Source organism: Peromyscus californicus, unplaced genomic scaffold (genome assembly GCF_007827085.1).
Source record: "Peromyscus californicus insignis strain IS unplaced genomic scaffold, ASM782708v3 Scaffold_6__1_contigs__length_162567912, whole genome shotgun sequence".
Lineage (NCBI taxonomy): Eukaryota > Metazoa > Chordata > Mammalia > Rodentia > Cricetidae > Peromyscus > Peromyscus californicus.
The window spans coordinates 55,572,964-55,586,918 of NW_026294584.1; the positions used below are offsets into that span (position 1 = coordinate 55,572,964).

A 13,955-nucleotide genomic window follows, 5' to 3' on the forward strand; every position below is an offset into this window, starting at 1 on the left:
TAACTCCTTGCTGTGGGATGGTCTGTATGTCAAATGTGTTGCTGATTGGTCAATAAATAAATCACTGATTGGTCAGTGGCCAGGCAGGAAGTATAGGCGGGACATGGAGGAGAAAAAACTGGGAAGTGGAAGGCTGAGTCAGAGAGACACTGCCAGCCGCCATCAGGACAAGGAAGATGTAAAGTACCGGTAAGCCACAAGCCACGTGGCAAGGTATAGATTAATAGAAATGGATTAATTTAAGCTGTAAGAACAGTTAGCAAGAAGCCTGCCACGGCCATACAGTTTGTAACCAATATAAGTCTCTGTGTTTACTTGGTCGGGTCTGAGCAGTTGTGGGACTGGCGGGTGGCAGAGATTTATCCTGACTGTGGGCCAGGCAGGAAAACTCTAGCTACAACTCCTTTCTTCTATTCTTAACTCTAAACCAAGAATCACATGGCCAAGTTCTGCTGCTTACTGAGGCTGGACATGGCCCCCTCAATCAATTACATCTTCACCAGCTTTCTGTCTTTCACTGCCTAAATTTGGCTGTCCTGAAACTTGCTCTGTCGACCAGGCTGACCTCGAACTCAGACATCCTCCAGCCTCTGCCTCCTGAGTGCTGGGATTAAAGGTGTGCCCTACCATACCCAGCTTTAAGGTTTTCTTTAATTCCTTTTCACAAGCTGGAAATTTAGCTGAGTGGCATCTTGCCGTGAGGTCACCACTCCCTATATTTCATTTCTTAATCAGTTTATCTCCTTGAATACAGGACTTAGCTCCATTCCAATTCCTGGTGCTTTTTTTCCTCCTCAAAATTTACATTTTTTATTTACCCTAATCAGCTTGCTCCTTTTCATTATAAAGATAAACATGAACACTAGCAACCACATGACAGAGTCTATACTAGGCTGTTTTGGAATTTCTTCTGCCAATGGAACTAATCCAAAACTCTTCACTTTAGCCTCAGACAGTCCCTTCAGACAAGGGCAAAAGGCAAATACTTTCTTCACTACTTGAGTGAGCCCTTGCCCCCCACCAGTTCAAATAACTCTTAGCTAGCACCTCTGTCTTCCATGCTCCTACTGGAATGGCCCATTAAGCAATGCTTAAAGCATTCCACTGCTTTTCTAACCCAAAGTACGAAAGTCCGTATTACTCCAAACAAACACATGGTCAGGCCTGACACAGCAATACCCCACTCCCGGTACCAACTTCTGTCTTAGTTAGGGTTTTCATTGCTGTGAAGAAATATCATGACCACGGCAACTCTTATAACATTTAATTGGGATGGCTCACTTGTAGTTTCAGAGGTTCAGTCCATTATCATGATGGGGAGCATGGAGGCATGCTGCTGGCAAATGTGGTGCTGGAACTGAAAGTGCAGGCAACAGGAAGTCAACTGAGACACTTGCCAGTATCCTTAGCATAGGAAACCTCAAAGCCCACCCCCACAGTGACACACTCCCTCCAGCAAGGCCATACCCACTCCAACAAAGCCAAACCTCCTTATAGTGTCACTCCCTATGAGATTATGGGGGCCAATTACATTCAAACTACGACAGTAGGCCCTCCACACTCCTTCAGAGCCCCAAACAAAGCAAGTTTCACATTGACCTCCAAAGCACTAGATAGAGTATTATAATTTGCAACATGAAGCAAACAGGGGAATAGAGGTATAAAGTGGTCTTTGGATACAGCAACCATTCTGTATAGAAGAACATACCTACTTAACTTATTTAAACTATGGAAGCACATATACATGCCACAACATATATGTGAAGGGCAGATGACAACTTGTTTTCATCTTGCCACTATGTGAGTCCCAGGGATCAAATTTATATCCAGGAAGGGAGGGAGGAATGAAGAGAGGGGAAAGAAGGGAGGGGAGGAGAGGAGAGGAGAGGAGAGGAGGGGAGAGGAGAGGAGGAGAGAGGAGGGGAGGAGAGAAGGTTCCTGTGACCCATTTCCTCTAATTAGGCCCATCTGCTAACAGGGGAGTGCACTTTGACCCATTCACTTTTCAATAGTGCTGTCACTAGCTGCAGACCAAGCAAGTCTTCATACGTGAGTTTGGGGGGATATTTTTCATCTAAACTGTAACATCCCTAAATTTATTTTTTCAGTTCAATGAAGTCCAATTTCAATTTTCAGAAAGTTTTTCCTTAATTTTTTTAAATCTCAGTTTAAAATTAAATTGAAAGTCAGAATCACGTGAAACCATGTAGTCAGTTGGATGATTAATGCTGTGAGAAGGAAAGGTTTATTTTAAGCTACAGTAATTAAGGCAACATTGCTTTCCCACAGCAACAAATAACCAAATACGTCAGAAAAAAAGTTAAGGAACAAACCCTGCACATTCAATCTCAGAAGAGCGCATTTGGTCAATTGGTTATCCACACTGAAAAATAAATGAATCTGGACCACATAATCAAACTTTTAATAAATTAGTTGTAGATTACTTATCTAATTGTGAAAAGTGAAACTGTCAAACTCCAAGAGGTTCACATAGAAGGCTGACTTGATGATTAGAGGTAGATAAAGATTTCTAAGTGAGGATGCAAAAGCAGTTGCTAATGCAGAAGTACTGCCATACAGAAGTGCATAAAAGTTAAGTGCACTATTTGGTCAAAGGCGCACATCAGACATGCAAAGAAAGTCAGAGTGGAGGAGAAAATGTTTCTATGTAAAGTGACAACATTTGGTTGAGATGTATTAAGAACTAAATTCAGTTAAAAAAGGGGAGAGAGATAAACCAATACAAAAATGGGTGAAATATTAAGCATATATTCCAGAAAATGAATCCCCAAATGACAAATAAGTACTAGAAAATATGCATGTCATTTGGGTGAAAAATATGACATATCACAGTTTAACAGTACTGTGTCTCTATCAGAATAACTGAAGTGTAGCCGGGCGGTGGTGGCGCACGCCTTTAATCCCAGCACTCAGGAGGCAGAGCCAGGAGGATCTCTGTGAGTTCGAGGCCAGCCTGGGCTACCAAGTGAGTTCCAGGAAAGGCACAAAGCTACACAGAGAAACCCTGTCTCGAAAAACCAAAAAAAAAAAAAAAGAATAACTGAAGTGTGAAAGATTGGCAATGTCAACCCCAGAGAATGCCCAGAGTAAAAGAAATCCTCATATATAGTCAATGGGGATTTAATTAGCAAAAACATGTTTTGGGAAAATGTCACAAATAGTCAAGGCTAGACACACACTTAAAGAGAAAATGCATCCTTTTTCTTTAAGTTTTTTTTTGCTTGTTTTTGTCATTATGAAAGTTTTATTTTAGGTTTTTAAAAATCAATTTTATGCCATCCTTTTTTTTCTGGTACATTTTAATTTTCATTATTTTTTAACTTTTATTGATTCTAGAGGATTTTCACATCATTTATTCCTATTCCACTTATCTCCCCATGTCCTCGAATTTGTCCTCTGCCCTTGCAACCCCACCCCACCTCCCCCACATCAAAACCTAATTTAAAAGAAAAACTAAAAAACAAAAAAAAAAAAAACAAAGAAACAAAACAAAACAAAAACAAAAACAAAAATTAAAAAAAAAAAGAAAAATCTTGTCATGGAAGCTGTGGTGTGGCCAGTTGAAACACACAGTTTACCCTTTAGTCCGTTCATGTTTACTTGCAAGTGTTCATTTCAGGAGTCATTGCTCTGGCTGGAGGCCTCTGGTTTCTGCTACATCACCAATAATGGGCTCTCACTAGGGCTTCTCATGGATATCCTGTTGTCCTGTGTCGTGGAGATCCTGCTGGTTTGGATCTGTAGGTTCATCCTCTTCACATGCTCCAACAGTTCATAGATTTGGTGGATGCTGGGGTGAGCGAACTCATAGCTCTTGTTCTGACCCTGGGTGGTAGCTGGGTTGCTCAACCCACTAGATTTCACTTATCATCACTACCAGGGAGAGCCCTCACACACTGCCGTGGCTAGCTCATCCAATGCAGCCTATAGCAAGGAGTGGAGCCAGTTCTCCTTCTCTTGGGCCCTTAGATCCAGGTCCCCTTCACTCATGTCGCCAAGGCCAGCTCTACTGTTTTGCCCAGGAAAGGTGTAGGGACTTCTCTCCCAATTGCTGTAGGGGGCATATGAGAGGTCAGTGAGGTCAGCTCTTCTGCTCTGTCACCCTCAGGGCTGGCTTACCTGTGTCCCCAATTACAGGCTCAGCTCTAGTGTGCTTCCCTGGTGAGGTCCATGCCACCTCTATGGCGAGTGATAGAGCCATCTTTCCTGAGTGTGAGGGAAAGTTCCTCCCCTAGGGGCAGGACCAGCCATCCCAGGGCTAGTGAAGGGTGGGGCCAGTTCAGCACAGCTTGGTTCCAATGACCCCCATGCTAACATGGGCTGTGAACATCACCACAGACCCTAGATGCAGCAGGACCACAGATCCAGACATGGCCCTTGGCAGCAGCTCAAGTCTGGATGCTACCACTACCACGGTCCTGGTGGAAACATAGGCCACTCAGCTCAGCACAGCCCTGGTCACAACATGGCCCTCTGACACCTACATGGCACTAGATGGCTGGTTAGACTTTGGGCATCCACAGAACCCTTGTCAGCAACTGGAGCCATAGACACAACCCCAGTGCCCAGCCTCCACAGGGCCACGGACCCAGACATGGCCCTAGGCAGCACCTGTGCCTGGACATTTCCATGGCTCCCAATGGCAGCACTGGTCACCCAGATCAGCATCGCCCTGGGTGTGGCATGGTCCTCAGACATGGTCTGAGGTGACCAACCAGACTACACAGCCATCTGCATGATTCTTGGTGACAACAGGAGTTCTGGACATCAACTCAGCCCCTGGCTGCTGTAGGGCCAGGGACCCAGACATGGCCCTCTGCAGCAGCCCTGGCCCAGATGACACCATGGCCCAGGTGACAGTGCAGGCCCCTCATATCAGGATGTCTCTGGTGGCAGCATGTGATACACGAGATCCTAATTGATCTTAGCAATAAAAACCCAAAGTCAGATCTCGAGGGTGAAAGCTAAAAGATCAGAGAAGAGAGCAGCCAGCCACTAGAAACTTCTTACCTCTACCAAATCTCAGATTGATGGTCTAGATCCTGTATCCACCTGACTTATATTCCTGTCTCCACCTCCCTAGTGCTGGGATTAAAGGCATGAGCCTCCCATGTGCATTCACCACCACCACCCAGCTCTGTTTCTCTTTTAGGTTGGTTCAATTTCATATAGCCCAGGATAGCCTTGAACTCCTGATCTTCCTTCTTCTTTCTCCCAAGTGCTGGGATTAGAGGTATATGCCATCACTGTCTGACCTCTATGGTTAACTAGTGGCTACTATCAGATCTGCCCTCTGATCTCCAGGCAAGCTTTATTTGTCAGAACACAAGCAAAATATCATACAACAAGCATGGCCCTCAGATGCCCTCATGGCCACAGGTTTTGGCCCAGACCCCAGTCATCTATGTGGTCTTTGGTAGCAACATGGGCTATGGACATCAATACAGACACTGGTTGTGGTAGGACCATGGACCCAGACATGGTCCTAGGCACTAGCCCAGGTGTCACCATTGTACCAGAGAGTAGCACAGCCCACCAGGACCAGCATGGCCCCCACAGCAGTGTGGCCCTTGGACACCAACATGGTCTCAGCATTGGCATGGTCTTCGATGGTCTCAAGAACCATAGACACCAACACAGACCCTGGATGAGGCAAGGCCATGGACATAAAGACATGGCCCTCAGCCACAGTCCTGGTCCAGACTATAACATGGCCACAGTTGATAGCCCTGGCCACCCAAATCAGCCTGGCCCCAGAAGTGGCACAGTCCTCAGACACCATGATCACAGATTTCAGCACAGACCTCAGGCATCCACATGGGCTCTGGTGGCAACATGGGCAAGGGACATCAACACAGACCCTTTGTGTCTTTGCCATGACCCCGATGGCAGTGCAGCCTGTAGATGGATTTTTCTTTGGGCCACCAGCTCACAAATAATGACACAGAGACTTATTACAAATTAGGAAAGCTCGGCCTTATCTTAGGCTTGTCCCACTAGCTCTAATAATTTAAGTTAACCTGCTCTTATTAATCTATGTTTTACTATGTGGCTTTTTAACCTTCCCTTCATTCTGTGTGTCCTACTCCCTCCACGTCTCCTTGACGTCTCTTCTGTGCCTCCATCACCTCCTCCTCTTCCTATTGGCCGTTCAGCTTTTTATTATACCAATCACAGAAACACACCTTCACATAGTGTACAAATACCCCATAACAGCTGCCTTGGTATCGACAGAATTCAGACATTAACCCAGGTCCCCTCAGCTGCTCCAGGGCCTCAGATCAAGACCTGGTCCTTAGTCATAGACCAGGCTCAGACATCTCCCAAGGCAGCTAGCCATTCACTTCAACCGGTTCCTCACCATTCCCACCTCTCCAGATCTCCCTCTCTCCCCAGCCCACAAACCATTCCGCCTCTCCCGTGTTTCCACCTCCCTACCCCATGCTCTTTCACCACAGTGGTGCTCAACCACCCAGCACCTGGGCACTTGCTTGTTGGGTCTAGGCGCCGGCAGGCTCATGGCACTGCACGAAGCTGTTGCTGCATCGCAACCCCTGGCTAGAGTCCCCAGGCAGCTCCTAATTGAGTCCTGCCGCCACCAGCAGCATGGCATGGTGGGGAGCTGTTGCTGTGTCGAGGCCAGGAACTCGGGTCCCCTTGGTAGTTCCCATTTGTTTGTTCGTTTGTTAGTTGCAGATTTATTTTATTTTTATACGTATGAGTGTTTGCTTGCTTTTATCCACCCATACATACCATGTGTATGCAGTGCCTATGGTGGTCAGAAGAGGGCATCAGATACCCTGGAACTGAAATTATAAAGATAACTGTCAGCTGTCGTGGGAATGCTGAGAATTAAACCCAGGTCCTCTGGAAGAGAAGCCAGTGCTCTTAACCACTGATCCATCTCTTTAGCCCTCAGTACAGTAATTCTAACACTAGATGGTTGAAATAGGGAGATACATGGGACAAAGCATCTCCTCCCCATCCCATCCTTCTCTCTCTCTCTCTCTCTCTCTCTCTCTCTCTCTCTCTCTCTCTCTCTCTCTCTCTCTCTCTCTCTCTCTCGTGTGTGTGTGTGTGTGTGTGTGTGTGTGTGTGTGTGTGTGTGTGTGTGTCTTCATTCCAGCACTGATGTTTATAGTTAGTAGTAAATTTCAGGATAATTTGTGTTACACAAAAGTAGACCTCTAAATTTAAAAAGGTAAAATAATTCCATAGTGACTATTTCAAAAGGAGTCCATCAGTAGGGGCTCCAATGGGTTAAAGGTCCCTCAGAATGTTTGCATTGGTTATGAAGAAAATATTGGGAGGTGTGTCAGACACAACTGAATTGTCATGGTACAAGACACATTGCCTGAAGATCCTGGAGATAGTTCAGAAATGACTGGACACACTAGGTTAAAAATTTCAGTCATGAGTATGTGGACTCATGACTTAAAAGATGGGCAAGCAGTAACTTCCTCAAAGTGTACTTTTAGCAAAATCAGAGGAATGTCTCTTGAGGGAAATGGGACTTTATAATCTATTCTCATGTTCATGCTTAGTGAACTCTAAACTGACATTTTAATGTCTCCAGTCTAGATGAGAATTCAAAGAGATGGGTGACTACAAAGAAATTCCCAAGGAAAGGGGTGAGGTTGAGTTGTTGTTTTTTAATCCCAAGAAAAATTAAGAACAAAAATAATGGAAAGTAATGGAAGCCTAACAAGCAGGGCATAATTGGCCTGTAGAGATTTTATCTCTGAGGAGGGAAGTTCCTTCTTCAAAAACAGCCCTCACCTGCACCTGGGCAATGTTCATGTCTTCGAGATGGTGGCATGGAGCCAGGGTTTCCATATTATGCAGCCTCTCTCTGCTTTCTGAAGTCTCTGATGGTTGGACTGAAATTGGTTACTAAAGAGCTATAGGTCAAGCTCTGATGGCCTGCTCGAAGAAAAAGACACATTCTGTGTACCCAAAGTGAGGAATAGGTCCTCTCAGATATGTCTGAGACCACCAGGCCTAAGACTTTGATCATCTACACAGGAAACAGACTCTGCTGGCATAGGATGTTTTTGGATCTGCTGAAAGGGAGCACAGGTTCAAGTCTGCCCTGTTTGCTGGGGAAAGAGAAGGATAGCGTTGGAGGAAGGGAAGACAGGGTTATATCCCTTCTAACGAGTCCTTAACCAAGAAGGACAGTGGGAGGATAATATGATGGATGAAAACAATACCTGAGGACTTCCAGTCATGGATCCCAGCACAGGTTTGAGACACCCCAATATTCTACAGTGATGCCGTCCAGAGGCTGTTTCATCTGAACAATGGACTCCATGTTTCATAGCTGTTCAAGTGTAGGTGTAAGGAAGTAGCGATGAGGATGCTTTAGGTGAGCAGATAACCTATCTGGTTGAGACAAATGTGTATGTGTTTCACGTTTCTTCTGAAAAGGTGGAGTAATATGAGAGATTGAAGAGGCTTTTCCCAGTACATAGGACTTTTGGAAACCACTATGACTTTAATAAAGTGTGAACACAAGGTTACTAGAGCTCCCAAGGGCATTTCTGAACACAGAACCCTTAAGGCTTCAGAAATACAAGAACATCATCAAGATTAGGGTTTGGGGCTGTAGCAGACCAGTTAGATTTCTATCCTCTAAGTGCCTCAGTTATAGTCCAGAGAGAACAGGAAAAGCTCAAGAAAAGATAGGTTTCTGAGGCACTGAAACATCTGAATGTTTCAGAGAAGAATTAGAGTAAAGGATCTGGGTATCCTGGAGAATGCCCACAATCTCTGATTAGACAGGGAAACGGAGGTGTGATTCCAGCCTGGAATATACAATTGTGTGTGTCTGTCTGTGTGTGTGTGTCTGTGTATCTCTCTCTCTCTCTCTCTCTCTCTCTCTCTCTCTGTATGTGTGTGTGTGTGTGTGTGTGTGTGTTTGTGTTATCTGCCTGTCACCTATAATAGGGTAATACCACTGAATAAGAATCATACTGCATTCCAAGTGTGCTCAGGACTGAGTGTGGTGGACTTTGGGTAAATAAGCTTGGAAAATTTAACTTGGGGAGCAGACAAAGTGTCCTTTGGCATTTGCATATACACCTTTCATCTGTGAATAAATTAAGGTGGATTAAACATTACTTGTTATAGTTATATAACTACCAGTGAGAGACAGGGAAGGGGAGAGTTGAGAGAGAAAGAAGAAAGGAAGCATAAGATGCAGATAAATCAACAGTTGTATCAATAAGCTAATTCAAGTGAGTTTTTTCCGTCTCTCCTAGTTACTCTCTCAATCCTAACTCTTAGTAGTCAGGAAACATAAACACAGTCAGTGGGAATGTATTGCCAGATTTCTGTGGTCCCGTGGTTATAGGTAATATTTGTGGCAGGTGTTAGATATTCCATTTATGAGAGAAGCTAGCTAATGCATTTCTGAATTGGACTTGTGTCTTCACAGATATACTCTACTGATAATCTCTTCTTTGCCACTCTTATGGAGGAAAAACAGAACACTGGGAATTGTTCCCTTGTGTTTCTAAACAATAGAGACAATCATGTGAAGATTTTAAAGATGGGACAGGGTCATATAGGTTTTACTTTTAAATTTTTTACTAACTCTGAAATGGTGTTTTTGATATTTCCTTGCAACTCAAAAAATCTTTTCACATTTTCTATTTTCAAAATTAAAACTCAAAATTCTTGAGTAGATGAAGATAAAAATTGAACACCATATTTTTTTAGAGTTGGAGAACTCAGCAATAAAAAGGTAAATTAATAGAAGAGTGCTCATAACTGCTAAACTATCTCAGTGTGGGTTCTGGGAAATTGACATTCAACAAAGTCACAAACTCTATGTTTAAAAATTGGGTGTAAAGGAAAGAGTAAAGTTTGATGGTTACATTTTTAAATTGAAACATTCAAACATTTTAATAAATTCTCCATTTAAGGGAAGTTCTGAGAAGAGTTTTGGTTATGATCTGATATTTTTTGATATATAACTTGGACTTAGTACTCAGGGAGTTAATGGGCAAGGAAAACCAGACATGGGTGAGTGAGTTCTTCCTCCTGGGGTTGTCAAGTGACTGGGGGACTCAAGTCTCCTTGTTTGTGCTATTCCTGGCCATGTACTTGCTGACCGTCCTGGGGAACCTCATCATCATCATCCTCATCTTGCTGGACAGCAGGCTTCATATACCCATGTACTTCTTTCTCGGCATCCTGTCATTTGTGGACATCTGTTACACCAACAGCACAGTCCCCCAGATGCTCATTCACTTGCTGTCAGCCTGGAAGTCCATCTCGTTCCACAGATGTGTGCTGCAGCTGTATATCTCTCTAGTAATGGGCAACATAGAGTTCTTCCTGCTAAGTGCCATGGCCTATGACCGCTACGTGGCTGTGTGTCACCCTCTGCACTACATGGTCATTATGCATGGAGGGGTATGCCTGGGGCTGGCTTCAGCCTGTGTGGCTGTTGCTCTCACAAATTCGCTAATGCAGACGGTCATGATCTTCCAGTTACCCTTCTGTCATAAGGTCATCAATCACTTTGCCTGTGAGATACTGGCTATGCTGAGGCTGGTTTGTGTGGACATCTCCCTCAACAAAGTCATGGTGGCCATTTCAGGATTTCTGGTGATCATACTTCCCTGCACCCTGGTGCTCTTTTCCTACGCTCACATTGTTGCTGCCATTCTGCATATTCGTTCGTCCCAGGGACGACGCAAAGCCTTTGGGACTTGTGCCTCTCACCTTACAGTGGTTTCTATGTGCTTTGGAACAGCCTTCTTTACGTACATGAGGCCTGTGGGCAGATCCTCAGAAGAACAGGAGAAGATGGTTTCTCTTTTCTATGCTGTTGTGACTCCAATGCTCAATCCCCTCATCTATAGCTTAAGGAACAATGATGTGATTGGGGCTTTGAAAAGAGCTTTGGAGAAACTTAAAGGAAAAAATAGATGAAAAGGATTTCTTCTTCCTCTCTCCAATAGTCTAATAAAACACATTCCAGACAAATAGGGAATGACCTATATGCACTCTCTTCCTAAACTTTCTTTCAGGTGGATTATAATTTTGAAACGTTATAGTTTTAACCATGCATTGATAAATGAAAAGCAAAAAATCAGAAACAAACAAAAATGCCCTTCATTATTGGTCAAGATTCTGGTTCTACTCAGTAAGTAGACTGTAAGCTTCTTGGGGTAAGGGTATGTGTGTTTCCTGCACATTAGAAATGCTCCTGACTTCCTGCTGGTTGCACAGTTCATCATTTAATATGTTCTTCCCTATTTCAGCTGTATTTTCTAAACAAGTATAAAGGGAATACTTCTTCAGGGGTGTTTTTGATATTACAAAATAAGTGGTTTATTAAAGTCTCAGGTAGGACATGAACATGACCTCCTTTAACAAAGAAGTTATGAGAAATTGTTATATGCTAGGAGAGCAAGAGTCAGCTTTCTCTAAGAGTGCAGCCCCAGGTAAGTGATGGTCCGGTGGAAGGCCACACATCCAAGAATAAATGGACATCATAAATTGTACTTGAGTAGGATTACAAAACAACAAAAAGAAGACACAAAGTTTGGCTGGAAGAGGGGCTGGAGCTGGGAAGAGTTGGGGGAGGGGTGAGTATGATTAAAACATATGATACAAAATTTTCAACAAACTAATAAAAATTATAGTAAATTTGAGGAACATATTTAATAGCCAAGACTCCTCAGTTCTACAGACATTTTCTTTGGTACAGTCCTTTGTTAATTTTAAGGAATTCACTAATTGTTTTTATTGCATTTATCTACATTTCTCTCTTGCCATTTGGAAAACTATTCTAATGTGGTTACTGTAGGATTTGTGTCTGGAATTACACATATATAATTTAATATTTCTTTTTATGCATTAGTGTCTTATGCTTAGCTTTACATTTTACAATTTATAAATAGTTCTAGTCAAATGGTATAACTATCTAGGCTAACCCACCGTATTTCTATTATTCCAGCTCTCGTTCTTGGTAATATCACTCAACTTACTAACACCATGACATTATTAACTTAAGCTCTTGTGTGAAAATTTCCTTGGGGCACACACATAGGAATAAAGTTGCTAGAACCTGGACAATGCTATCCAGAATGGGATTTTATGTCAGCACCCTTGCTTCAGTGTATGTGTTCTTTATACATGCTCAACCTCACCAACACTTAGCATGTTTTGAACTTTTTAAGAAAGACTTATTTATTACTGATTGCTCCTCTCCCTTGGCAGCTTGCATAATACCCTCCAAATTAGGAGAGCCAGTTTTGCAGTGAGGAGATATCTAAGTCAATTCCAACTAGACACTTCTATGACCTGTGTCTGGAGTGTGTGGTGTCTTCAGTGAGAGGATCTTACCTTCAAGCTCTAGGAGGCAACAAAGGGCAATAGCAATAGCCTTTATTATTTTGGGAGTCTCTTTCATTCTCCTGACCAAAATATCCAATGGCAGTTACCCATCTCACCCCCAGATGAAGAGCTACAAGTTCTCAATGTCTGCTTAAAGAAAGAGAATCAGTCTCCTCAAAAGACAAGGTCCTGACCAATAACAACTGGTCAGCCCTGGACACATATACATACTGTAAAAGCTAAGTGGAATCAGTAGATTATAAACACACACATATACTCACATATATTACATTTATATACATGTAACAATAAAAATTAAAGAAGTGGCTTGGTCTCCCCTCAACCTGATGTGCTATGCTTTGAGCTCATGGGAGATCTGCCCCTTTCTGAATGGAGATGGAGGAGGAGTGAATGGGGAAGAGGTAGATGGGAGGCAGGGGAAGGGAACAGGAGAGGAGGGAGGGGAAACTGTGGTTGGTATGTAAAATAAATGAACAAAATGTTTAAAAAAATAAATAAATAAAATCACATGACTGTAAAAAAAACTTAAAGATGAAATCATGAATTTGGGGAGGGTGGACATGGGCTAAGGTAGAGGGGAGAGAAGAAGAGGAGGTAGTGATGTAGATGCAATGCTCATGTATGATGTCCTCAAAAAATAAATTTTCAAAACTCAAAAAAGAGTTCCTTATTTTATGTTTAAGTGTGAGCACCTACATGTATGTCTGTGCACCATGTTAATGCCTGATGCCCACAGAGACCAGAAGAGGGCACTGGGTCTCCTGGAACTGAGGATACATGTAGTGTTGAGCAGCCATGTGAGTGCTGGTAACCAAACCCAGGTCCTCTGTAAGAGCAGCAAGTGCTCTTACCTTGTTTTGAGCCCATGGGAGGCCTATGGTTACATATCTTAACCAAGACACTTGATAAGCAATGTTAACAATGAAAAAAAAAGATGGTGTCCTGGGATAATAAAACCAACAGTATTTCCTTACTCTACTAGTAATGAACTAAAAATACTAAAAAGGAATCAAATAAGCTATAACCAAAATGGAGATGTATCTACTTTGAATGAAGAATAATTAATATTATAAAAGTCATATTTCCACTAAGGCAATAGCAATCCCAATGCTGCATATATGTATGCAAGTGTGCCTGTGTGTATATGTACATGTGAGTGCATACATGAAGGTATCATGGCATGTATCTGGAGGTTAAGGGACTGTAAGTGTCTGCATTTACTTTCCAGGCCAAAGATATGTAGTTGGACTTTCCTTTGGGCTGCCAGATCACAAATAATGTCATGGAGAGTTGTTATTAATCATGAAAGCTCAGCCTATAGCTTAGTCTTGTTCCTAACTAGCTCTTATAACTTAAATTAAGCCATTTATATTAATATATGTTCTATCACATGGCATTACCTCTCTTCCATCTTGCACCTCCTGCTTCCTCTTCATGTCTCCTGGTGTCTTTTGTGTACTTAAATTCATCCTCCTCTTCCTTTCTCTCCCCAGAATCTGATATGTTTCTCCTGTCTAGCTATTGGCCGTTCAGCTTTTTATTATACCAATTACAGCAAT

The 13,955-nt window shown here is 42.9% G+C and overlaps 1 protein-coding gene across 1 annotated transcript; it reads left to right on the forward strand.

Annotated features, from left to right (window-relative positions):
* Window positions 1–10,026: 10,026 nt before the first annotated feature.
* Window positions 10,027–10,965, forward strand: LOC128100104 (olfactory receptor-like protein OLF3). The gene has a single exon (XM_052722198.1). It carries the CDS (start codon window positions 10,027–10,029, stop codon window positions 10,963–10,965), a length of 939 nt encoding a protein of 312 aa, XP_052578158.1.
* The last annotated feature ends 2,990 nt before the right edge of the window (window positions 10,966–13,955 follow it).